The 25,738-nt window shown below is 48.5% G+C and overlaps 3 protein-coding genes across 6 annotated transcripts in view; all 3 read left to right on the top strand.

The window, feature by feature from the left end:
- The window catches only part of LOC125947185 (uncharacterized), a 34,467-nt gene extending 33,976 nt beyond the window's left edge, over positions 1–491 (top strand). Inside the window, exon 6 of the mRNA XM_049671576.1 lies at positions 96–491. The gene's annotated coding sequence lies outside the window, so the exon portion shown is untranslated. The remainder of the gene's footprint in view (positions 1–95) is intronic.
- A 3,229-nt stretch (positions 492–3,720) lies between these two features.
- Positions 3,721–25,738, top strand: part of LOC119458366 (uncharacterized) — a 43,470-nt gene continuing 21,452 nt past the window's right edge. The window contains exons 1-3 of one of the 4 annotated variants that reach the window (XM_049671129.1): positions 3,721–3,936; positions 13,148–13,311; positions 24,684–24,943. In XM_049671129.1, the coding sequence (XP_049527086.1) occupies positions 24,701–24,943 (243 nt within the window). In that variant the 5' untranslated portion in view covers positions 3,721–3,936; positions 13,148–13,311; positions 24,684–24,700. Of the gene's footprint in view, positions 3,948–13,147; positions 13,312–24,683; positions 24,944–25,738 lie in introns of all 4 variants that reach the window. The other 3 variants (XM_037720200.2, XM_049671128.1, XM_049671130.1) reach the window with 3 other exon arrangements.
- LOC119459088 (uncharacterized protein C14orf119) lies at positions 11,272–21,025 on the top strand. The gene is made up of 3 exons (XM_037720920.1): positions 11,272–11,312; positions 13,148–13,311; positions 20,799–21,025. The coding sequence occupies exons 1-3, from the start codon at positions 11,272–11,274 to the stop codon at positions 21,023–21,025; spliced, it is 432 nt and encodes a 143-aa protein (XP_037576848.1).

The raw sequence follows: 25,738 nt of genomic DNA, 5'->3' as shown, positions 1-25,738 counted from the left end.
GTTTCAAAAGTGGTGTAGTAGTAGTAGTGTGTTTTTCCTTCGCGAGATTTAGTGGTTCCTCTTTCCCTTTCCCTTTTTTTTCGTTTCGTGTGCAGGAAAGGCAGGCAAGACACCGGTCAGCATGCGACTTCCGATTGTGCATACAACTGCCCTGTCTTCCCGTTCGTGCTCAACCAGCCGCAGTCGTGGCCGCGAGCTTGCTTTTCAGGGGCTAGGTTGTAGACCACGCAATCATCAGGTCCTCTGCAACGGTCGGCGAGAACATTCGTGCCTCATTGCCAGCTGACGACATTATTCTCTCGGCGCCGGCGTATTACGAGCGACAGTGGGATGTGCGATAGGATTTCGATTTTGCGTGTGGACACAGCGGGAACGCGCGAATACATTAGAATAGCTCAACAAATGATCTCGCTCCATGCACTGTGACCGGGGCAAACATGTTTATAAACCCGTCGCATAATTTTATAAATTTCTTTCTGCTTCGATTGTGTTATGATAAAAGCCACCGCCGTTTGTACTTCGTAATGGCCTCACATCCAAACCTTCAAGCCGAATATAGGCGCTGTGTATGCTAACAAGTGCGTAAATAAAACTAGCTATCCTTCTGTGATGCAATACTCAAAAGTTGGTCGCGAACTAATGGCATTAAAGCGCAGTAATGTGCTTCCCACAGCTGAACAACGCACCTTTGAAGCCAATGGACTGTCATCTCACGAGAAATGCATGCGTTTTCCGAGCTTATTAACTCTACCAGAGTCCGTTAATACCTTTTTACGGATATCAGAGGACCCTGACTCTACTTTCGTCTGTCGGCAAAGCGTTTTTATTTCTTTTAAATTGCGAAGAAAGTGGTGTAGCTGCCTTTGGGGCTTGCTCTCGTCTGGAGAACAAGAACAGGAGGCTGGCATCGGGCTCACTCTTTTAAAGTATGCTAACACTAATGAGGACCTTATATGTTCAGACTGTGACATGAGAATTATACAAAAACAGCAGCAGACCCTTTCGTATACGTTGGGTGTGCTGAGGTCACGAACCGCAGAAACGCTGACTCATTGCTTCTGAAAGGCGCATGCACGCTCTTCGGCATGTCAGCGTGTTTTGAGCAGCTACCACGAGCCAACGCGTTGGTCGGTCTATGCGAATACGTAACGGGAAGTGGAACCCAAGGTGCATTACTGAATACTTATATGTTTAAGAAGCACATTTGTAGAAGCACACAAATTTTGATAGAACGCCAAAATTTAGAAGAATTACGGTTGCCACTTCCGTGTTCTCTGTAGGCACATTGCATTTACGTAGGTTCTCCTTTGCGTTGTATCATTTTAAAGGAAGTTTTCTTTGCCTACCTATCTGCGAATTTGTGTGTGTCGTCGTGATGGTGATGGTCGTCGTCATCTTCGGCTGTCTTGCTCAGTAGAAGTTGTCGCAATAGGAGACATCGGGGATGCGATGAATTCCGCGAAATTTCGCACGACTCGGCACCGCAAACGCATCGGAGTATACGGTCGACAGCGTTTCAATGTAGCCCTGTGCCACTTAAGCTCACTATCTCTATACACAGTAGCAGGGACGCTTTCGATCGCGTACTTCGACGTGTCCGGTGCCAATGTCGCGCGAAACCTTACGAATGCGGTAGAAGTTGGTATCCTGTCAAATTCCTCCATATACTGACGAAACTACCATCTTGTCAGTTGTGATTGGCGCTCAGGGCTGCTACGTTGTCTCTGATTATAGTGCAAAACTCCGCAAATTGATAATACGACAATATGGCAGAATTTTACGGTGTCCGGAATAGCACCCCGAAAGCAATCGCTAGAGATATCGCCCCTTCATATAAAGCTTACATTCGCGCTGCATGGAAATCCACCTAGGGTTGCCAACGATCCCGAATTTAGCGGGCAGTCCCGACTTTTGAGTCAATTTCCTAAGGACCGACTTGGTCCAGTCGGGACTGCCAAATGTCTCGACGTTTTCATTGTTTTGTTTTTTTTTCAAGCGAAGCGAGCAGGTGCGCTTAAAGCTGCGCCTGTGCCGGATCACGTGATGCGCGTGACCAATCAGGGTCGTTTGGTGTGTCGCGGGGTGGGAAAGGGAAGGAAAGGGGGTTGGCGCGCACTCCACCTTGCTTCCCTCGCCTCAGATCAGTTGGCGCTGAGCCGTGCTCCCTGAAGGGCTGCAGAAGATAGTGCCAACCTTTCCTTTCTCAAACGAACCACTTATAGTAGTAGATCAGCTTCTGCGCCCGAATGGGAAGTCCGGGCGCAGTACGTAGCCCGGCGAAGTCATGTACATTGATCTTCAAACGAATTGACTTTGTCGTCTGAGGTCATCAGACATTTGTTAAAATATTTCTCCAGTGTTGCTGACATGTTCCCCGCCGGTCCTCATACATAACCCTTCTAAGTATAACAGTCTGCAATACGTCTTCCAAACATGCAGTGAATAGCACCGGATCAAGTGTCCGTGTCTCGTTACCTGACATCCTTCTTAATCCGTATTGCTACGCTTTTCTTGGGAAGTATTAAGATAGCAGTAGAATCTTTTGTACGTGTTTTCCAAGATATTAGTGTAGGCTATCTCTGTTCCTCGACTACGCCAAGTCTCCACGACCACTGATGTGGTTACTGTATCTAAAGTCTTTTTTTCGTAATTTATGAAGGTCGAATGGAGGTTGGTTTTACTTCGCAGAATACGTGACCGGTTATACGGATGTCATCGATTGTTGAATATTCTCTCCTAAAGCCAGCCTGTTCCCTGGGTTCTGTGGGCGAAAACGTTCATTGAGCACAAAATCGCAGCAAATATGACGTCATTGTGGCGACAAGTTTCCCTTTAAAGGGCAGTGTGACACCATGAAGTGCCGGGATATGGAAGGAAGGTCCGGTTAGCATGAACGCGGTTATACCTAAAACATGATTATGGCGGCGTGGATAGGTGATGTCCGCATCCCATCCAGCGAACTTTACAGCTCTGCGACAAAGTTGAGAACACGCGTTAGCTTTTGCATAGCCTCCGAGAGAGTGGCGTTCCGCTGTCTGTGTATCGGACACGTTTTTTGCGTACTGCTATGTTCGTAGCTTGTCCGCTGACAAACATACAACGTTAAAGACGTGTGTAATGAAGAGTCAGCTAGAAAGCTTGGCATCAGCTTACAAGGACGCCAGCACTCCGCCGAATAGGCAATATTCAAAACGTCTGCCATTACGTGTTTTCGGCTACTGCCTTCCCTTTTGGCGCATGCAGCCAGTAAAGCAAAGCCTTCGAGATCAGTTTTAAATACGCTGAAAAAATATTTATTTGTGCTTGAATTTGATCACCCCCTATAATTGGAATATAAAATCTCCAGTATAAATGAGGTTTCCTACATGGTGGCTGTCAAGTGGTTTTGTTCTGCGATCACTTTTGGCTGTTGCAGGCCACAAAAGCATAGCCTTTGAGATCTGTTTTTGTTGCTCAGAGGCAACGGTTGTTGGGGCATGTATTTAGAAATCACCTTTGTTAGACAAAACTCTATCTTTTGAACACTATCTATTTACATTAATTTACAAGGGGTACTAATATGAAACAGTTGGTCTCAGAAACAGCCCGTAGGAAATTTTTTTTTAATGTAGTTTCACTAAGCGTAGAACTAAAGTTTATGTACCTGGCCACAATGGCTGTCTCCTAGCGGCGAAGAGCAGAACGACACTGACCACCTCAATACATTCTTTCTACCGACGTGCTCTCGGCACGACGGATTTCGACAGGCCTTCACTGATGTGTATGTAGGTCGGCGCATTCGCTGACTCTCGCTTTACCGTAGCGGGCGTAGTAAACATATGTGGTAGTACGTTGTGCGTGTGGCGTCGCGCTGACAATCGTGAAACAAAGTTTAGCTCCCGGTCTCCGTCTCGATCCGATCGCCTGCGCCTCGTCCAACCGATCAGTGCTCTGAAAGTTCAAGGTAAGTGTGTGATGCCAGTGCTAGGCGAAAAGCGTCTCGCTTGGAAAAAAGCACACCATTGTGACTGTGTGTTGCTCACTTGACAGGATTCGTGCCGGCATGGAAGAGCACGCGTTGGCCCCGGCTCATTTTTTAGGCCTAATATTGTATGTTTTGTCGGCACCTCTTCAGACATTACGACTGTAAGTCGCAGAGCATTAATCGTTGCTTTGGTTCGGCGAGTCGACCGGCTCCGCTAAATCCGGCGAAGCTGGATAAAACACGCCCGTCTCCGCTTCGGTGCGCTTGCCGGCTAGACATCGCTCAAGCCGTTCTTTCCTGACTGGCTTTCCGGCACGGCGTCTACGTTACGTGGAAAACGTGGGTGCTCCGGTTTTGGTGGCCTCAGACGTGGTCACCTCGTTAAAGGAAAAAAAGAAGAGAACGATCGCCAGCGGCCATCCCGATGTTAGCCACGTCGCTCCGGCGCCCGGAGGAAAGAGCTCGTTCTCGCCGCGCTATCCGTCGATCCATTTCGATGCAATCTCTCCCTTCGTCAGTGGAGGTGCGACTCGGAGTTATGATGGCAAGATTCGGGTTGCGATTAGCGCTGTCAAAAGAAGCGCGGCGATGTTGATGTACCATTGTGTGAGCCTGAGAGCTTGTTGACAGCTCGAGATCCACTCTTTCCGCGCGTCTTTGCGCTGACGCCGGTACGCGATAAGAGAGGGTCCTTTGTTGCCGGTGAATCCGTGGCCTTTCGCTGAAGGCAGTCGGAACTGCACGTTAGCTGTACGATTATTCATTTTATTTCGCTGGTGTGCTTCTTAGGTTAGGTCATTGTTACGTGATATGGATCGGACCATAATTTTGTTGAGCTGTATGCGTATTGCTTCGATTTTGTTATTTCTTACCAGTATGCGTACTAGTGGCTTCGAACAAACTACTAGTATGCTGTACCAGTGACGACTGCATGTGCGCTGGCTGCTTTGGCGAACGAATGTTTTGCGCAAAGGCCTGGCAAATGCACATTCACTGATCACAGGCTGGTATATGTTTGTGTGGCATACTTAGTGTGTGCTCGTATTTTTTATTTTTTTACTCGCAATCTGTTGCTGCATATCAGCCATTTTGCAGTTCTCAAACCGCCATCTCGTGTGTTTTTTATTCGTTATCTATTTCCGCTTGCTACTGCAGACTCGGTTGACAAGAACCGTCGTTGAATCCTAGATTGAACGGGAGACTACTCTATGTCCATTCACGCGGATAGTAACGATAAAGCGTGCCACGCGTTTATGGCTGCTTTCTCCTGTCACGGCCGCGTTTCGGTCCTCGTTAAAGTCGGTGGCATCAGTCAAGCGTGCTTGAAAGTGAACGTGTAGCAGTACTCGATCTCCATTGACACGAGCACGAGTGAAAGTGCAGGCGTGACAAGAGGCGCAAATTAATTGCGCGTCTTTACCGTACAAACGCAAAGCGACGATGGCTGATTTCGTGACAAACTGTTGAACATATCAGACAAGGAAAATAATATGTGATGTTAGAATAATCACCCAGCCTGTTGATTGTTGGTGTCCTGCTCTTCTGTCAAACAAGCCGGTATAACGTAGGCGATTTCTGTAGCATGGAGTCTCTGTTCGCGAGCAAAGCGGGTGATAGCAGGAGCTAGCCTGTAGTCGTCATTAGGAATGTGATCGATACCCATCACCGGATGAGAGGGAAAGAATGCATGGTCGGCTTAAGCATCATGCGATTATTTTTTATCTCGTACCTGTAACGAACTTAGATCGTGCCTTAGATATATTGTGACGCAAACATATCTTTAGGGCTTTAGTTCTAGTGGTACTCCTTGGAATGCGTTCGGAATGAATTTGTTTTTAGTATTTTTTATAGTTGAAACGGATTTTTTATTGTGAGCGCATGGCGCAATTTTGCCTGTGCAGGTGGAACACGCAAGGCATGTTGCAAATTGAAGCCGTACAGTAGTGAAGGCATCTCAGATGAGCAGAAAATCCCAAGACATGAACTTTTCAAGATATCAGCCCTCAAATTCTGCTAAAATATTCATCGACGTTCCAGTTAATTTCGTCCATAAGCCTATCCATGTCTTCTGCAGGAGGAAGGTCTCTCCCAGCGATCTGCAATTACCCATGTTAAGGCGCCAGCTGTAGATTCAGTAGATATACCAGAAGTCTTGCATGGAGGGCCTGCGTCGTCAAGGGGTATAGGAAACATATGTGAATACCTTAGCAAATATCTATTAAGATAGCACAGCTACTCTAATTGTCCATAAGAAGAGGGGAAAAATACCTATCACTGTTTCCATTGCGCGCGTATTTAAGCTACTATACTGTGAAGGATTGGGAGTGAGGACCAAAGGCAACGTACGGTTTGGGTTTTCCTGTTCATCAATGCTAATGACGCGCAACAAATGACTGAGGACCTTAACCGAGGAAGTCTTGGCAGTAGGGTTGAAGACTAATATGCAAAGACAAAGGTGATGTTCAATAATAGCCAGGCAAGGAAACAAGAAACAGACAACAGTTAACTAGAACGCCAATGTAGTATTTCGTATATGTGTATACGTGGTGTGCGTGTTGATGAGCATATCGATCGGATTCGTTCTCATTACCGGTACGCGACCATGGCGCGATTCCTCACTTTGGACACGCACTGCAGCAAACTGCGTATCACATTGCTTGACTCTCCGAACTGCGCATCAAATTTGCGTTTTAACGCTTCCTTCGTCGCCAACCGCTTTCCCTCTTTCACATTTGTGCGCAAACAGTCGTCTACTGTCACTGTTGTCTGCGCTTTGGCGTCAACGAAAGCCCGCCTGCAGCCGTTCGTTTCCCGGAGCTTCGGGGTGATTGCCGACTGCACGCAATAACCGGTGCTCGTAAAGCGCTCTGCCGGCGCCGATTCTCCGCTCAGTTTTCGGAAACTCGGGCACGCGCCACCTGTGTTCGTATCGAGCGCGTCCATCACGCTTTCGCTCTTCCGGCGCCGCGACGACCGAAAATCCGTGCAGTGCTGCCAAAAGTACTTCAGCTGAGCCGACCGGGGTCATGTGCTTGAACTCGGTTAGAATGTCTTATTACTTTTTTTTTAACTTTTTTTTTTTTTTTTACTTCGGCGATGAAGAGTTTAGCTTTGCAAGTTCAGTGCGAATCTGATAATCACGCGTTAGAACTTAGATCACGCAGTCGACCAAACCACGCCTTCTGAACTGCGGTGCTAAGGACTCGGTTCTCCGTCAGTGATCGCAGTTGCCGTATCGTAACGCTGACACCGGCTCCTGAACCCTTTCTTACGTGCGCCCAGCTTCTTTCGCGCGAATTTCGCCACCATGTGACGCTTGCGCCGTACCCTGAACAACAGTGCATAGTATTGGCGAGATCTGGCTTCCCTGCCTGCCGTGCGACGCCGTTTTTTCCTTCGTTCGTCGCATTCGAAAAAAAAAAAAAAAAAAAAAGAATGAAAAAAAGAAAAAAAAAAAACCCGGCCTGCTTTTATGCTGGAATCGCACGATAGCTTCGTGCGGCGACGGCCTCCGTTTCTGCTTGCGCGCGGAGGCGACATGCCGACCGACGTATTAGCCCACACACTGTACTGCCGACACAGATCGAGGTCGTCGAAGCGCGCGCAGATCTGGCTGTATCTTTCTTTTTTAATGTCCCCCTACCGTGCTACCTGTGCTCTGCGGTTATACCGTGTCCCGCGAGCTTTTTTTTGTTTTTTCTCGCTGAGCGTCGTTCGACGCGCGCTCCCGTCTTGTCAAGGACTCGTCGCGTGTTCGCCGTGGAAACGCGCTCGCGTCGGCTCAGCGGAACGCGCTCAATCGTCACGTGCGCGTGCGAAGAGAGAGAAAAAAAAAAAATTGGAGCAGACCGCCGCTGGCAGATAACGCGATACAACGGAGGTTGCCGGGGGAGACTGCATTTTCCCAGCTGTGCTCTATGGGGTTACATGAATTAGTGCCAGAGGTCAACTCGCAGAAATGTTTTCTTCGGTGCCGAGGCGGTTGGTTGGGCGCGGCCAATTTGGTATGGGCGAGGAAAGCGACGGGGAAAGGAGGAGTGAGGACGCGGAAATTGGCCGAAATGCGTGCCGCGGTCGCCGACCCCCGCGCGATGTACCGGCGCGTTTAGCGCGTCCACAGAGGCTAGCGAGAGTTTTAAGAAACGCGTCCATTGTCGTAGCTGGCTGAAAGGAAGAAGTCGGGCGTACTAGAGCTGTCTGGCTTGCGAGTCGATTGTCGTCGTCTTGCGAAGGAGTTGCAGACCGCGATTCTCGCTAAGGCATACCTGCGATACAGTAGTGGTGCAGGTCGAGGCATCTCTCCTTTATGCCTCTCTCACTTTCTGTCGCTAAGGCAAGGTAGAACGTGAAGCAGAGGCGGTTGCTCCTTTGAAACGTCAAAACGTCGCCTGTGTGTCACTCAGTTCGCTGTGCTCTGGGCCAACGCTTCGTAGTCACGGTGATTACCGACGCTGCCACGACAGAATGAATGTATAGGCAGCTTTGGAACAACAAGAAGGGCTAGTTGGTGGATGTTCATAATGGACTGATCTTGAAGCGCACCATCACACACGGAAAAACACAACAGGAAAAAAAATGCAGCACATCCAACGAGTTGGCATGTATATACAGCGAAACTTTGTGCGAGTGCATTAAGAGTCGAAACACGAGTTTTCTGTTTAGTGAATGTCCGCAGGAAGTGACACAGAAGGCCTTATTCAGGCATTGTAGAGAGGCTAATTCAATGCTGCCACGGATGAGCGAAGGCGAGATTTCTGGTTCTTTTTTTTTTTCCCTTTCCCCCTCGCAGCCGGCGCCGCGGTTGATGATGATCATGACATGATGCTTTTCCCTTTGTATCGGACGGACGAACAAGTTACACCCTAGCAATAAGGAGAATAAAAAATAGAGGAAAAAAAGGGGAGATAGGAACACAGGAACATAAAGATAAGTGGGGAGAGCGAAAGATACACACCACTGTCACAGTAGCAAAGCATCCGATGTGTCTGCACAATGGTCCTTGGCGTCTTATCGCCGCCGTTTTCCAGTATTCGAGGCATGCTTTGACATCACTGCGATTATTGCTGACTGTAACCACCCTCAGGCTTCATTAAAGCCGAGTGGTTTCGGCGGGGGCCTCCCAGGATGGTTCGTTCTGACATGATCACATTGTAGCACAATGTGCTCAATTGTTTCTTTTGCGTTCTCACACACTTGGCGCAACACACTGCACACCCCCTCGTCAAATGCTCTCTGTCGTACCAGTATGTGCAGAGCTCCGGCTCTCGACTCGAAAAGCAGCGAGCTTCCAACACTGTTATCATGCAAGTGGACTGGCCCGATTGAGCTCTTGTTGCTGTAAATCACCAAGGTGTCCTTTTGGGTGAGCACCTGCCGCCACATGGTGTTTTCTGTCTTATGCACTCTGTGGCGCACTGCCTCTGCATATTCCCTAGCCAAATCCGCTTGAATTGGGTCCCAGAGGAGGCTGTACTTCTGTTCTAGGAAGTGTACGTGCCTGACCCACTTAGTGTGGAGGCATGTTGCTGACAGGTATTCAAACACTCATCTTGCCAATCTGTGCCCAGTCTTGCGTTGTAGGCGATTATAGTATGCCAGCTCGTGCTTCAAAGCTTGACCAACCTAGGTCACCCTGCACTGCTTTGTTGGCGACAGCTCCATGACAACGCACAGCAATGTGGCCTACTTCCTGTTGTCGACGTTCTAGTTGATCCCGATATTTCGCTGACATGCATACAAGTGCACTCGCGAAGGTTAACACAGGGAAATGGACAATTTTCCACAGGCCTCTGACCATTACGTAGCGGTTGCAGCCCCACAGGTGTTTGCATCGTAGTATGTTCGGTGATCAAAGGGCTGTTTTTGCTGTCTTCTTGTGTACTCTATACATTTCACGATCCGGGCAAAAGTGTACGCCTAGATGCTTGAGGGATGAGTCCATGCGCGATACTTCCGCACAATCGCAGGGCCACACCATCCTTCACATCGCCCATGTGATTGCACACTGCGAGGCAAGGATGAAGGCATTATCTGACCTTTGTCGAAGGAATAATGGTGAGGAGAGGCATACGCAGAGACTCTGGTAAAGTTGACTCTTATTCACCCGGGACGTTCACACGTCTGTAGCCAAATGGAATCTAGCACACACACATGTGCTTTAGCGCAAACTTGCTCTGGTGGACCTGTGCTAAAGAATATATGGAACACATGTCAAGCGTCTGAAAAAGCTACTTGGCACTGGCACGGTAGAAGTATGTGTGCAATTGTGGCCTAATGGTTAGAGCGTTGTGCTGGGACATTGTGGTGCGATCCTATCTTGTGGCTCATATTTCTTTCTTTTATTTTCTACGTGTGAGCTATTCAGAATAGCAAGACAACAGCAGCAACGATTAGTAAGGTCTGGGAGGGTTTAGTAAGAAAGCATCACTTTAAAAGTGAAAGTACCTCTGAAAGTGAGCGACCGAAAACACCTTCAGGGTCCAGCCGTTGCGGCCACCAGTCGGCAACCTTTACGCCAGCTAGCACACGAATCATGTTGTCTTAAAGTGCATAAAATTTGCTTTTGTTGGATTCCCAGTAACTTCCTAGACAGTGATGTCACTGTCTAGGAAGCTTGGTCACATGGGCCCCCAAAGCTCTGACCCACACACTGCTGCATCATCTGCTATTGCACATGCGTTCTGTACCAGCGCAGGTGAACAAAACCATGCCGAGAGTTGTCACGGCTAGCTGCAGCAACTCGGATTCCGACTCTACGTCTGTGTCTGATGTGGCTCACTGCACTGAGCTCTCTAAACTTGCCTGATGCTGTGGGTCACTGCTCATCACTCTAATGTAGTGTGACGTCACTAAAACTTACGTTACGCTTTCAACACAGTGACGTCGGTGTCAATCGCGCCAGCAATGAGTTTCGATCGCGACAACGAGCATTCAGGCACTTTTTGGAAGTGAATTACAATATATTTTAAACGTTTGCTTTGTCCAACACTTCATGTTGGAGTGTTCTTGCATACAGAGGAAGCCTACAGCCGGCTTTTTGTAGTCAAAATTTGGTGCCACAACCCCTCTAAGGAAAAAAAAAATCCAAGGGCACCTAAGCACTTATTATTAGTGGTGAATGCGAAGGCATTAAAGTCCCATGAAATGCTGCTGAGCGGTGCATTGAGTTATGCACTCCTTGCGGGCAAGCGAGTGCGTTGAGACGCTTGGCGTATTTTGATTTGGCCTTACCGAGGAGAGCTTGCGCGGCCAAGGAACGTGCGGATAATACAGGCATCCGAGAGCGAGGGTGACGTCGTGTCACAGCGATGGCCCCTCCCCTCACGCTGGCGCGCTACTGCAGCAGCAGGTCTGTCATTTCGCCCGCTCTGCTCCGTCATGGCAAGCCAGCAACCACAAGCTACCATCACTGAGTGTGCGAGGCACACTAATGACGTGGCGTCGCAGCCAATGGCAAGTTGGGTGCCGTTTCACTGCTACAGACGCCATCGGCTCTTTTACTCACTGGGCCAGTGGCGCTTTCGCATCAAAATATTTTGTAGAAACTTTTCCAACTATAGTTTTGTTGCCTTTGGCCAACAAAAGGCAGAATACTGAAAGCGAGCTTCACACCAAGCCACGTAAGGCTTTGTGCGGAATTTGCACAAACAGTTCTCGTCGGGTGTGACACAGAGGTGTGCATTGCATTTCCTGTGCATGACCTGTGAGATACCACTGCAGCTGGTGAATTTGCGTCAGTGTTTCTGCTCTCACTGTGCATTCAAAAGAAAGTCGCACACCCAACTTCATCTTCTTCCTCCTCTGTTCCTGCTCTAATCCAGTAAAGGACACTTGCTGCTGGCCGGCACTGTTTACCTGTTGGCCAAAGACATTTAGCCAGAAAATCCGTATTCAAAACCGACATTCGGCAAGGAAAAAAAACATTCACCGGCCCTTCCACTCTATGAAGATGGTTAACCAGTCAAGCTGAAGCGTGCGGCCCCGTTGTTCATCACTGGCTTAATCCCGAGCATTCATTAAAATATTTCCCAATTAGAGGGTACACACATTCGGCTTCAACGGAGAGAATGACATCGCTGACGATATGCCTGCAGGCCGCCGTTGTCGCTTGCGTTCGATGTGTAGAGCTTACTCAGTGGCATGGTTAGAATCATTCTACCGCCATTGCCGCTTGCGATTATTCGAAATTGAATTGCTTCAAAATTAAATCTGTCCATGACGGTAAGACAGTGAATGGCTCATACCCCGTAAGCGCGGCCTCCCCATTACGATAACAGAAGAGAAGTGAAAAATTCTACACTGGAATGATTATCGGCAACGCGCCCAGCTGTGGAAGCAGGTGACAACAAACACGGGACCAGTGGCACGAGCACGTGCCAAGCACGAGCGCAAACCGAGGGGCGCCAACGAGCCAGTTACAGAAGAAGACGACGATGCTCGTGCCAATCTGATGATGATAATTTCCTGTACACAGGCGATTTCGCATAGCCATATACGATTTTGCTTAGCCTTATAAAGTTTTGTTTTACAATATTTTTCTGGTGTGTTGCTTGTAGCTGGCAACAGTCATTCATAAAGGGTTAATGTAAATGTCAATCTAAACTCCCAGCCATATTCGCATTCTACCCCCATTAGAATCTAGCCATGATGTCTGGAATTTGTAACCTGCACCCTTCGGGTTAGCCAAATAATTTAGACACATAGCCACCATGGTCTCATAGTTAACCTGCACCTAACTAATGGCGTTTTTCACTGGTCGATCTGGAGCAGGATTTTTTGCTGCACGGCTGCGAATCCGAATTTCACTGGTCGAGCTGGAGCGGGTTCGCACTTTTCACTGGTCGTTTCGGATCAACTCGCTCCGCGCCGGATCGCTCTCACTTGCTCCGCTGCCGAGGCGCGGATTCGGGCGGAAATAGGACAAAAGTATACGTCACTTCCGCTCGCTGGGGGACGGAGATCTTGGTGGCCATAGAAACGCAGAGCGGGAGTCGATTTTTGTGACGTGCGTGCGCAGACTTTCGGTACGATCCAGCGCGGAGCATTTTCGCTCTCCGCTGGCAGATTAGGATTGGTGAATTGCGAGCGCTCGCTCGACGATTTCGGCGGCCGCTCCAGATCTACCAGTGAAAAACGCCATAAGCATGAGATCCATGTCAAAACCAGGTGTTTGTGTCCTTGCAGGAGAAGATTCCACCTGGTGCCACCCTTGATGAGCCTGGATGGCACCAGCCGGCTCGAGCTGAGCTGTGTGCTGCACTGGTTCTCACTGTGGAACGCTGACCAGAAGGAGGCCTTCTCTGACACGCTTCTTGCTCATTTGGTGCCCCCCAGGGAACCTCCCACTTGTGAGTGCACACCCGGTGGACGCTGCCTCCGACATTGTTTTGATTCCAAAAAGCCTTCCGTTCCCCCCTTTTACAGCGAAGCTGTTTATGGCTAGGATCTAGCGGATCGTCTCCAGCTATAGACTGAGCGTAGACCACTTTATCCTCCTCTCCGCTGCCGCCTCTTTCCCGAGTCGTGTATACTCCTCACCACGCATGGTGTCTCTCCCCCCTGACATTGCGCAATGCCACTCGCTCTTCGGCGGCGCACTAGAGCCTGCGCTGTGATTCGCGTAGCCTCGCTATAATAAATTGTTATTGTCTTTACCCACCAACTGTATGTTTCCTTTGTCTGTGATGGTCAGACACTACACACGTGGCACCGAAGGAGTTTATCAATGAACTCTCTCCGGAACCTCGAGGTCGTGCCGGAGAAGCGGTTCGATGGTTTGGCGCAGTGGTGATATGTGTCACACTTGCGTTTTACTTCTCTTGCTCAATCACTGGCTCAACGGCACCGGCTGAATTGATGCTGTTGCTTGCGTCGACGCTCAACGCGGGTGAGATCTTTTTCGGGGGGAGCATGGTCGGCAATCGATGTTGTTATCGGGATGGGAGCAGCGTTGGTGGCGTGCCCATTCTCGCTTCTGGGCGTGCCGACACTCCTCGTACTCCCGCTGCTCTTCTTTGTAACATACGTCTGTGTACATCTCCCCTGCCACGCCAACATAGCAAATCCCACCAGAGCACCAGCTTCACTGGACCTTCCCTCTTCACAGGGGGGAAGGCATCTGAATTTTTTTTTTAAGCGAAGCTTTCTTTGCCTGTTTCCCTTCACTTTTCGGGTGCCGGCTGTTGCTGTCTTGAAAAGTACACTCGCTGATCAATAATTACCAAAATTTTCGACATCTTACAGCGCACCATCCCATAATTCCGGCTTTGCCTGGATGAGTCGAGCAGAAATGGAGATATTTTGGTTTAGATACGTCACTGGCATGGTCGTCGACCTTGTTGCCGGCACCTCCTTGAAACCATCACTAGCGAAGCCTGGTTGATCCAGCACTGACCACGCCCAAATCATAGAACAAGCTACGCCCAGTACGAATTCTGCTGGTGTTGGTTACGCAAGTCCTGCACTTCATTCACACGTTGCAGTGACACCTTTTTAATAGGTACCTGGCGGGAACGCAGCATAACTACGCACTAAAAGGTAGTATGAACCACTGAGTGCTAATTTCCATTTCCTGAAGTCTGCCATGCTGCTACTAACAAAGAAATAAATGCGATGGCACAGTATATGTTAGCAAAAATACACACGACACAATTTTTTTCTTGCTTTTTCTATGTGACTAAAAAATTATGCCTCTTGCATGACTGTGCAACAGTGCAAAGCTGAGCAGCATTTCAAAACTCTGGCAGGAAACACAGCAGTACTGCGGATGACTCGTCCGGCCTTGCCCGTTGTATGTGTATGCAACGATCTGCTACTGAGCAAAACGTGCACTGCTTTATTAAAACACGGTACCTGCTGCCACGTGGTGCCGATCGTCCTCTGCAATTTGTACAGCGTGTCTCCTGCTTAGCGCGTGGCATCATTGCGCCAGTATGCTTGCTGTACTGTACGCACGCATTTGGCGGCAGACTACAGCATATGTGCGGTCGGCTTTCATCGTGCCTGCACCGCGCCTGGCCATGCACGCATACCGTGCATATCGTGTTGAGCCAACACGGCAACGGCAGGCTGCTTTCGTTTCTGCAAGTGACACGCATTTGATGCCATCCCGCTCAAAGAGGTGCCAGAGAATGGCACTGTGTTTCTGTTAGTGCCTATTTAAAAGTGTGCATTATGCTTGCAATGGCACTACGCCACACGCACTGCTGAGCAAATACTGAAGAAGCCTATCGCAAGAGGGTTGTCGGTGATAAGTCATACTGCCACGCATATCAGTGGTTTGTCAAGGCCAGCTCCATGCATTCGTGCATTGCTGATGCTTATCCGTATAGGCATCATTGAAATTGTGCTGAAGCAGGAATCATGGTTAGACTGCTTTCTACACTTTCCAAAAAAAAGTGATACATCTTTTGCAGTACAGCGTGGCACATGTCTTCGGGCACTTGTGGAATAAAGTGACTTATTTTCTGGTGAATCCAATATTTCAGATTCCCAATTATTCAGACTTTTAGGCTGCCCCTATCAACGCTGAATTATTGGTCAGTGAGTGTATACACAACCACTAGGTATGTGTCCGAATAGACAACACTGGCCAACGGGTATGTGCAACTGAGCAACTAGGTGTGCGAACATTTTCTTGTACCGGTGCATATGGGGCAGGAACTTGAAGGAACAAAGGAGCTCGAAGGAACAAAGAAGCTCGAGAACTAGTTAAGTACCGTGCAAACAGAGATGGAACAAAAAAACATTACGTTAGGAGATGTAAAAAGAGTGGTGTGGATCAGAGAAAACGGGGATAGCCGATACTTTTTATTTATTTATTTCAATACCCTAAAGGCCCTAGTGGGCATTACATAGTGGGAGATTTCAGGTGAGTATATAAATAAATCGAAGACAGCAATACTTACAACAACAAAAAAGACAGCGAGTTAAAGGGAAGCTGAAGAGGTTTTAGAATTTGAAGATTTACGGGGGTTTGGAAGGCTGACACAGTATAATTAAACTCCTGCAGTTATTTTCTCGATTATGCGCGCAGCAGCGCCGCAATCACGGTTAAAATTTTCGTCGAAGCTCCGCCCCCTTCGCATGGCGAGCGTAGCCGCGAAAGACCGGGCACGAGGATGACGTCAATACAGGGGTCAGGTGACCGCTCTCTTCGAATCACGCTCCTCGCCGATACCTAAGATGATGTCACAATCGTCTTTGCCATCGGAGCCCGTTAAATAACCTGTGGCGTCTCCCACAGACGCTGCAGCTTGGTTTTGGTAAATTAAAGCAACTATTGGTGACTTCAGGCCTGTTAAACTATGAATTTTGTATTCAGCGGGTGAAAAACTATAATACTGTGGAATCTCGATGATATGAATGTCACGGTGTCACGAAAAATATTCGTATTAGTCGAAATTCGTATCATCGAAACGCATTAAAACTAGCTAAATTAAAGAGTCGGATGTGAACTCAGGCACATGCACGTAAAAAGCATTTACAGTATAGATTACTTATAACGTAACCGTTTATAGTGCAGAACTGGCTACAACGCGGCCTTTTCCGACTCCCGTTTACCCTCCCATAGAACTCCATGTATACACATGCCGCTTACAGTGCAGCTGCGTGAGACGAAATACCTGTTATAATGCGGCTTCTGCTGGAAAATCTCGCTGACAAGGGCGGTAGCGAGCACGCTTCTCAACGAGGTGCGCCCACTGACGGGAGAGGAGATCAATGAGGGCGATGCGGAGGAGGAGCATGATACTTGGAGCATGAGTCCAAGGGCGATAAAATCTTCGCTGCGCGCCGTATGTGCGAGTGAAAGCGCGCCTTTTTTCGCCTTCACGCACAGAGAGCGAATGCACAGCGTAGAGCAAACGCGACTTTCGTCACGGCCGGGCGCGCCAGTCGAGCCCGGCCCTTCTTCCGTCGCACGAAAGGCCGGCGGGGTATGGGAGGGGGGGGGGGGAGCGTCGCTGTGCTGTGGGGCACCAAATGGGTATCTTGCAACCGGGTGCAAGGGTAAACTGGCGACGCAATCTCCCACGCGAAAGGAGCAAAGCGGGAAGGCAGCGCAGGAGGGAGGGAAGGAGGGGGGGGGGAGCGGCTTCTACTCTGCCAACAAATGCGTTCTTGTACTTTGCGCCTGTGCCGGCTGTCGGGGTTGTCGCGCGCACCGTATCTTGAAGGCGATCTCCACGCGGCTCTGACCTTTGTATGCGCTGTGCTTACGCCGCTCAGTTTCCGTTGAAGCGATAGACCGCACTTCACCACGCTTGCGTGGGGAAAAGCACAAAAGCAAGAAAAGCGCCACCGTGTCAAACTCTTCGCGCCAAGTCACGACCTCCGCGCTGTTCGGCGCTGCGTCCGCGCCTCCGCACCAAAAGAGAAAAGGAGAAAGCGCGTGACTGCGCGCTGTTCTCTTTCGTGGCCGTTGGTTGGGCGGCGTTTATTCGTCTCACCCTACGCGGGTCGAAAATCGATTCGTAACAACCGTTCTCTAGCACGTTGCAAAGTAATGGGGGCTAGGCCGGGACCACAGAAAAATTCGTATCATCCGGAAATTCGTATTAGCTGTGATCGTATCATCGAGATTCCACTGTAATTTGTTGAAAGCTCACTTTTTTTGAAAAATGATTCAGCTGCCCTTTAATTGGAATCAAGGTGTCCAGAATAACATAGATAAAAAAAAAATCTACCAAATACATTGATGACAAGTACAGAGCAATTTGTTACATGGCCGTTAAAGCACTGATCATGAATACATTGGAAAGAGCACTGCATACATATAGTGCACAAATACCGTATATCAAACAAAGACGGGCAGATGCATGTTAGGAATGTTTTGCACTTTTTAAATAGCCCAGCAGCGTTGAGTGAAATATTGAAACATCTGATATCTAGGCGATGTTGGACGGCAGGGAGTTCCATTCGTTTATGCACAATACTAAAGGCGAATTTTGGTACTTCTTCGCCCGGGCGAAAATGGGTGATACTTTGTGTGCATGATGGAGGCGGGTTGAAGTATGAGGGGCTGGAGAAATGTGCGATTGGGCGAACATTGTGTTGCTGTGGTAAACTGTGGGAAAAAAAACAATAGTCGAGTACCTCACCTGCGCATGACAAGCGTAGCTTGATGATGAAACGTTTATGAAACGTAAATAGGATGACGTGACAAACCGCGCGGATTTGTTCTGTACCATTTCGAGCATGTTAGTAAGACCTATCAGGTGAGGATGCCATATAATAGAAGCATATTCTAGAGAGGGCCGAATCAATGATTTGAAAGCGTGCAGTCTTGTATCTTTATTAACCGAAATGCAACCGTCGTTTAAGGAGACCGAGCTTCTTGAAAGCCTTATTGGTAATATGCTCGATGTGAGCAGCCCAGCTTAAATTGGAAGTATTACACCCAGGTATTTAAATGACGTGACTTTTTCGATTACTGTGTCATTCACTTTATTAAAGTTTGAGCATGCAGAAAAAATGTTAGTAAATTTTAAGTGCTTGGTTTTTTCGACATTAATTTCCATTTGCCAATTACTGCACCATTCCTTTAACCTTGAGAGATCAGATTGTAGTTCTGCGACGTTGGCCGTGCAAGTTATTTTCTTATAAATAACACAATCATCCGCGAAAAGACGGATTGACGGATTCTAGATGGCATTAAGAGAAAGAAAATGGAGCTGGGCAGGTCATGTAATGCGTAGAGTATACATAACCAGTGAACCATTAGAGTTACAGAATCGGTGCCAAGGGATGGTAAGCACTGTCGAGAACGGCAGAAAATTAGGTGCAGTGATGAAATTAGAAATTTGCGGGTGCAAGTTAGAGTCAGCTAGCGCAAGACAGGGGTAATTGGAGATCGCTGGGAGAGGCCTTCGCCTGCAGTGGACATAAAAATAGAATGATAATAATGATGCGAACATTGTTGGCTCCCAGAATGGGTAGGTAGGTAACACTGGCTAGGGGACCAATCAGACAAGCATAACAAGAGGCAAGTAGTGAAGTCGGCAAGACAAAATCAAAGTCAGCAACAGAAGCTACGGAGTGTTAAAAAAGAAAGTACAGAGAATGAAATGGGACCAGAGCGGGCATTGGGTAAGAAGCGTTGAGCTATAGAGAAGCGAGCAAGCAAGTGGAAGTGGATGGAAACATTTCGATAAACATCGACTTCACTTATCATATACATGGCATCTGCCAATTTGTTATTGTCTGAGATGATGCTTCACACCACTGTGCACGGTTTCAAAGAGGAAAACCACGATCTAGTAAAAGCCACGAAGTCGCGCATTCACTGCACGGCAAAGAATCCTTGCCTCACTGGCCTCGCAGAACCCGTCCCACAGCAGCAAAGTCAAAAAGGAGCTAGGTGCATCTATCACTCAGCTGTCATGTTGTATGCTTAGCTGTTGTGTGAAGTGCCCACACCATTGTGGTCCATTGGTTATAGCTTTCTTCTGCTGAGGGATGTCACAAATTTGATTAAAGGAATAGTGGCTTGGTACATTTGTGGCTTTTCATTTTTTCTAATAATTTTAGGGTTAAAGGGCCTAGATAGTTGTCCGATAAAACCATTTTCTACGATCCAGTTTCACTTTCATTTTTCAGGGGTGTCTGCCTTCTGCGTCACGGCACATGCAGCTCTTGGGTTGAGCTAACTTGAGGCGAACTACCATGAGCTTCGTTGCATACGCTGGTTTGACGTCTCGTACGTCAACTAGTTACTTGGAGTTCCGATGCAGCTAGGCGGGCCAGGCGATATTGGACGGCACTAGCCCCCCCGACAGCTTCTCAGTTCCGACGCGACTAGGCAGCCTCGGCGATACTGGACGGCACTATCCCCCCGACTGCTTCTCAGCAGCTCATAGGTTCAGCTTTTGGACTAATTAGCAGGGCCCAAAACCTGTGCTTAAATAGCCTCTCCTTTCCCTAGTTCCCTATGTAAGGGAACTGCCGGTATGCAGAGTTCACCTAATTATTTCATGACTCCTCCCAAAAGTCTTGGCCGCACCCCTTTCACCAGGAGCGAAGGACGGTAGATTCCCCCTCTCCAAGCTCGAGCCCCGGCACTGCACCACACGGATGCACACGCACACACCTGGGTCCGGTAATCGGCGTGTCGCTTTCTCGAAACCAGATGCCGCCCCGTAGGGCCACGACGTTTTTGACGCCCGTTAATCGGCGTGTTGTTTTCTCAAGACTATATGTCGCACCGTGAGGACACAACGTTTTTGATGCCCGTTAATCGGCGTGTCTCTTTCTCTAGACTATATGCCGCACCGTGAGGACATGACGTTTTTTTTTTTTGACACCCGTTAATCGGCGTGTCGCTTTCTCGAAACCATGCCACTCCGTGACAGACCTACAGTTAATGCAAAAAATGAAAAGTAAAAAATGTCACGCAGGCACATCTAAATTTAATGTACTTGTATGCTTTTGTGTGCTGAAGAATGTAAAAATGCTTGTGTAAAAAAGTACCAGGGGGGGGATAAAGTCCCCGTGATAAAGTTGTAAATTTGCAGGCATAGGAAGGAGTCGTCCGACACAGTACTGAGGTTACTGAAGATCACTGGAAAAGACCTTAGCACTGCAGTGGACATATATATTCTGATAAGGAAACAGTGGTGTTTAGTTTTGCACTGCTGTCAGACGTATGCTCTCAAAGTCCCATTACTTCCATTCTGCAAGGTCATGCAAAGGATCCAATGTGGCTCATGGTCTTTGGTTTTGGTGGTCTTTCAAAGAATGCATATTTAGATGGAGAGGGCTAGTACTAGCCAGGTCTTGCCATCTCTACATAATACGTGTGTGTTTAGAAGCGGCATCGCGTCGTCTTTCTGACCAGATGACCTGTGTAGCCTGCTGAACCAACTGTCCCTGAACCGCCGCCACTACCCGACGCTGCTGCGCTGCCAGCTGTCCCTGTGTAAGCTGTACTTTGCCTCGTGGGGACCCGAGGGCCAGCGAAACTTCCTCCAGATTCTGGCACAACGCGACGGCCCCTTTGTGGCCCACTTCCTCGGCTCTCTGGCACAGCGAGACCCCCTGCTGGCTCAGGCACTGGCCCCGTGACCCCCTCTCCCGCCCAAATTATTCCCATCGTGGTCTCCCTGAACAAGAGAGGTACGACCACATTTGGTTCTCTATATTTAACCGTTCTTTATGTATAATAGCAAAATCGATGACACAATCAGAGTGGCGGAGGAATTCATTAGTGATAATATGTGCTGTCAATGTAAAATTAAATGTGACCAAAGGAGTGCATGGATGAAGGCACGGCTTCCACTGTGTGCAAGTCATAGCAGACAGCATATGGTATCCCTGAAAAGTCGTTATAGTGAAAGCCCCAAAATTAACCATCCTGCCCATTATGAACTCATCACAACTTATGAACTCATCAGTTCAAAAGTTGTCACCATATGAGCTATCCACGAAGACTTCGCTGTTGGCTCTCGGCCGGCGCTGTTGCTATTTGCCATAGATTCCAGCCCCACGGACCACCAAAGCACCGTGCTTTAGGAGTGGCGCGCTCAAAACAGACGCTGACGCCAAGAAAACTATCGACTAAAAGGAAGCTTCACGTCGCCTACAAAGCGCAATGTTTCTTGTTTGTTTGTTTTTCACATTCTTTGCCGTTGACACCACAACTGTCTCGCTCGGACACCTACACTATTTTAAAGCGCAAGCGCCATCTGAAAAGTCCCCGAAAAGTCGTTATAATGAAAGCCCCCAAATTAACCGTCCTGCCCATTAACTCATCAGTTCATAAGTTGTCACCATATGAGCTATCCACGAAGACTTCGCTGTTGGCTCTCGGCCGGCGCTGTTGCTATTTGCCATAGATTCCAGCCCCCCGGACCACCAAAGCACCGTGTTTTAGGAGTGTTTTAGACGCTGACGCCGAGAAAACTATCGACAAAAAGGAAGCTTCATGTCGCCTCCAAGGCGCAATGTTTCTTGTTGTTTGTTTGTTTTTCACATTCCTTGCTGTTGACACCACAACTGTCTCGCTCGGGCATCTGCACTATTTTAAAGCACAAGCGCCATCGGCATTTCAGAATGGCCACCTGGTACGCACTTCGAGCGTAGCTGCCATAGCTTCCTCTATGTGCTGTAGTGTGTGTGCTTAAGCATTAGTCTACCGTCTGTCTTCCCGTTTTCTGCATTTGCACTATAAGCATGACGTGCCGAGTTGGTCATGATGCTCCATTTAAATGGAAAGTGATCATGTGTGCAGAGACAGACGGAAATCGGGCCACATCACGGGCGTTCGGAGAATCCGAAACTTGCCATTGGTGAATTTTTGCCAGCGAAGCAACACGAAACGGTTTCAGTGGACCAAAGCAGGACGTATTCTGCGACGATCCACTTTGGCGATACGATTACCTTGACCCTTTCTTGAAAGCGATCTGCAATGGGGAGAGAGACCGTTGCCTGCTGTGTTTTTCGCCGCTTATAGTTCACATTGAAGTGAGAGGTTTGCTAGCACGAAGGTCAATTCGCTCGCCACTGCTGCCGCGCTTTGTCACACCAGCATAGTGACAGCGAGTTTCCATGGTCATTGAGCGAGATGTGTTCATGTTTGCTTGTGAGCACATGACACCGTGCTTGTTAATTTAGTTAGTAAGCGAATGTTTACAAGTATACGGCACGTAATACTACTATCCATACTTTGTATAGCTGTCGACTAATTTCCTATCGCAATTGATGCTTCGCCTTGGGTGAAACTGCACCTTTCTTTTATTCATCGCAACTTTAGTGCATTAGGAGTAAATCTCTGTTTTTCGAAATGAAAGAAAGTTTTATTTCTGTATGAAATCATGAGGTGCGCGGTACTCTACAAGATATTTTTTTCTCTCTTTTGGTCACAGAAAACGGGTGCGCGTTACAGTCGAGGGCGCAGTAGTATATATGTGCCTGTAACGAGAATGTTCCAATAGTACTAGTATATATGTTTACCATATATTATGTTTACTCTTTACTAGAATGCATATCTATTCTTGACGCTTGTACTTAGCTGTATTTCTGTTTTGCTTTGAGAACTTTCTTGTGTGCGCGCTACCTGCTGTATCCGTGTGTGGGTAGTGGGCCAGTCAAGCTGCTTATACAGTTTTTTTCCTCTCCTCCTCCATCGATGATGGCAATAAAGTTCTATTCTCTCACGGTACTTGAGCATTTTGTGGTAGCGTTCGTAAGACTCTCCTGGGTGGAGGCCAGGATTTGGACTGCAAATCTTGCACCATGGCTTCCTTCCCTCCGCCTTCTTCCTATCGCTGCAAACAGTGCAGTTTGATGATGTTTGCTGAACATACTACTGTAAAATTCCGAGCAAGCGCCCCCACCCGTGCAACCTAACTTCACTGCTAATTTCAAACTTCCGCGCCGTTCCGGGAAAGTGCCCCCCCCCCCCCCTGCACCAACACTGGCCTGCCACATCCAGTCCACGAAAATGATGGCAAATTCGGCAAATCGCACCAGTGCATCCCGATGAGTCATTTCATCGAATCATGGCCGTACCCGGGCGCCCCAGTGGGCACACGAGTGCATTGGGGCGAAATGCAGCTGGCGGTCTGTAGTTCACGGACCGCCGGCCCACGGCGAGATCTGCCTCTCGCACGGCACAGAAGAGTTCCCTGCGGCACAGCGACATGACCACTCGGTGACAGAGGAGTAGTCGCGGCTATGCTCTGGCATCGCCGGCAGCTTCACCACTGCTAATCACTCGCCACCGATATCGTCGCTAGGCCTTTTTCAGTTCACTTCGAATCTGTAACAGACGGCGCTTCAGTACGAACCGCCGACGCTCCCAAGCAGCAATGTTTTCGTACTGTCGTTGCCGCTTTACCCTCTCCTCGCAATAATTTCACACGATGAAGAAAACATGCTGATACTTGCGGCGCCACCAGCTGCGATGCGAGCATGGCCGAGCCGCGGTTCGCTGCCTGCCGTCGGAAGCCGTGCACTCCAGCTGAGCTTCACTTGTATCGGAACTCTCATTAGTGCTAAACGTTTCACCGTGGACATGGTTTTTAATAAAGTGAACATTACGCATCACTTTACTCTTGCGGACATAATTTTGCCTGTAATAGAAGCTGCATAACCAATTTTCGTGGTGCTGGTCGCGGCGACGCGCCGGTGCAGCGTCGATGCGCTCTTTCTGTAGTTCTTTCGATGGTTTTGAGTAACGGTCGTGTTGAGAGTGATAAACACCACTAACAAATCTTTGGCTCAATAAAGTTCATGTTCAATAAAATTTTAATGCTAGTCCCACTGTGCTTTTTTTTGCGGGAAAATTTGGTCATGGCCATCTTGAATTTTGGTGCCGTTCCGGGATAGCGCCCCCCTTTGCCGCTAATTTCGACTTGCTCAAGGGGGGGCGCTTGCTTGGAATTTTACGGTAAGGCAGAATATATTCTTCCTTGGCACTAAAACCATCTGATTCACTGAACTCGCCGTTTCGTTCATAAAGCGCATGCGCAGAAGATATTGCCATCCTGCCAGTGCTTCGTGTAACAATTTGCACGAAAATTCCTTGAAGTGCCATTGAAAAAGTGCTGCCATCATTTGGGCACATTGCGAAAGGCACTTAGTAGTTAAAAAATTTTTTCTGAAAGCTGGTGGTACCAACCCAAGTAACTGGCAGACGTGAGCAGGCACATGTGTTGGGTGCTTCATAACATTTGACCAGAACCAATGTGACTGCAAGAACACCCATGTGGCATCCTTGCAGGATCCGGGTGGGCAAAGATGCTGAGCCAGAAGGGCCCCGCGTGCAGCGCTGCCGAGCAGTCTGCTTACCTGCTCAGCTGGTTCGGAGAGTACAGCGACCTGCAGCGTGACGACTTCCTGCACGTACTGGCCGAGAAGTACACACTCCTGGGACCTGCCGGTGACGGTGACCTGGGGCTGTCACACCTCTCCATCGGGAACCCCGATGCCCCGCCCTCACTCTTCCAATGTCGCATGAGCCTGTTCGACCAGTGGTTTCAGGTGAGGATGTCCTGTCAACACTTTGTTCGTATAATTAGTCTAACTCCACTTGGAATGGTCCCACATAAGATGAAATATGAGTTATAACGACAACATTTCACTGCACTTAACGATTTCCGATCCTGCCTATTGAAACTGCATCCAGATATAGCAAACATTTTCAAAAGCGTCATAGTGTTATAACGAACACTTCAAACCCGGTCGTGGCAAAAGAGGCGCAAGCGAAGTTCCCAAGCACGAGAGTGCGACTGAACTGGATGCACGACACTGCAACCTCGCTCCAGTTCTACCCGCAACCAAGATATGACTTTGAGTTAAGTGAGCACTGCGAGTTGATTTCGGAAGTCGTGAGGAAAGTCACTCACTTTCAACCATGCTAGGGTAGCCATGCTTTCGAAACATGCCTCCAACATTCTTCAGGGCGAGGCTGTGTGGCAGCTGTGGCATCCAAGGCGGTACTGGCAGCACAGTTCTCCGTGTGGCACCGTATGCACTACGCCTATTTGGACGATTTGGACAAACAGCAACTCAAGCGTTGCTATCTCACTGTTGCTGTCAATAATTATGTGGCCCGAGTCAGCATGAACATGGCACGATGCAGTACTGCAATGCCAAGTTGGGGAAAATTCGGCAGCTGCTAGGCCTTTATTGTGAGGTTACAATTCGTCGATGCATTGTTGGCTTCGCTTATGTCATTGCTGATAATGGCACGCAATACTTTTCGAACTTCGTACTTTTTTGGCCGAAGCAACATAGTAAACACAACTGCGTGGCTCTTGGTGCACCTGTGGCTAA

The sequence above is a fragment of the Dermacentor silvarum genome, chromosome 7 (assembly GCF_013339745.2).
Source record: "Dermacentor silvarum isolate Dsil-2018 chromosome 7, BIME_Dsil_1.4, whole genome shotgun sequence".
Classification (NCBI taxonomy): Eukaryota; Metazoa; Arthropoda; class Arachnida; order Ixodida; family Ixodidae; genus Dermacentor; species Dermacentor silvarum.
The sequence above is the reverse complement of the archived record's forward strand: the minus strand, read 5'-3'. Positions and strand labels throughout refer to the sequence as shown.

Bases quoted from the DNA above. Each gene is read 5' to 3' on its own strand.
- LOC119459088 (XM_037720920.1), top strand. From the start codon at position 11,272: ATGGCCCCTCCCCTCACGCTGGCGCGCTACTGCAGCAGCAG. The intron at 11,313-13,147 runs GTCTGTCATTTC...GTGTCCTTGCAG, and splicing joins GCGCGCTACTGCAGCAGCAG to GAGAAGATTCCACCTGGTGC. The intron at 13,312-20,798 runs GTGAGTGCACAC...CTTTCTGACCAG, and splicing joins CCCCAGGGAACCTCCCACTT to ATGACCTGTGTAGCCTGCTG.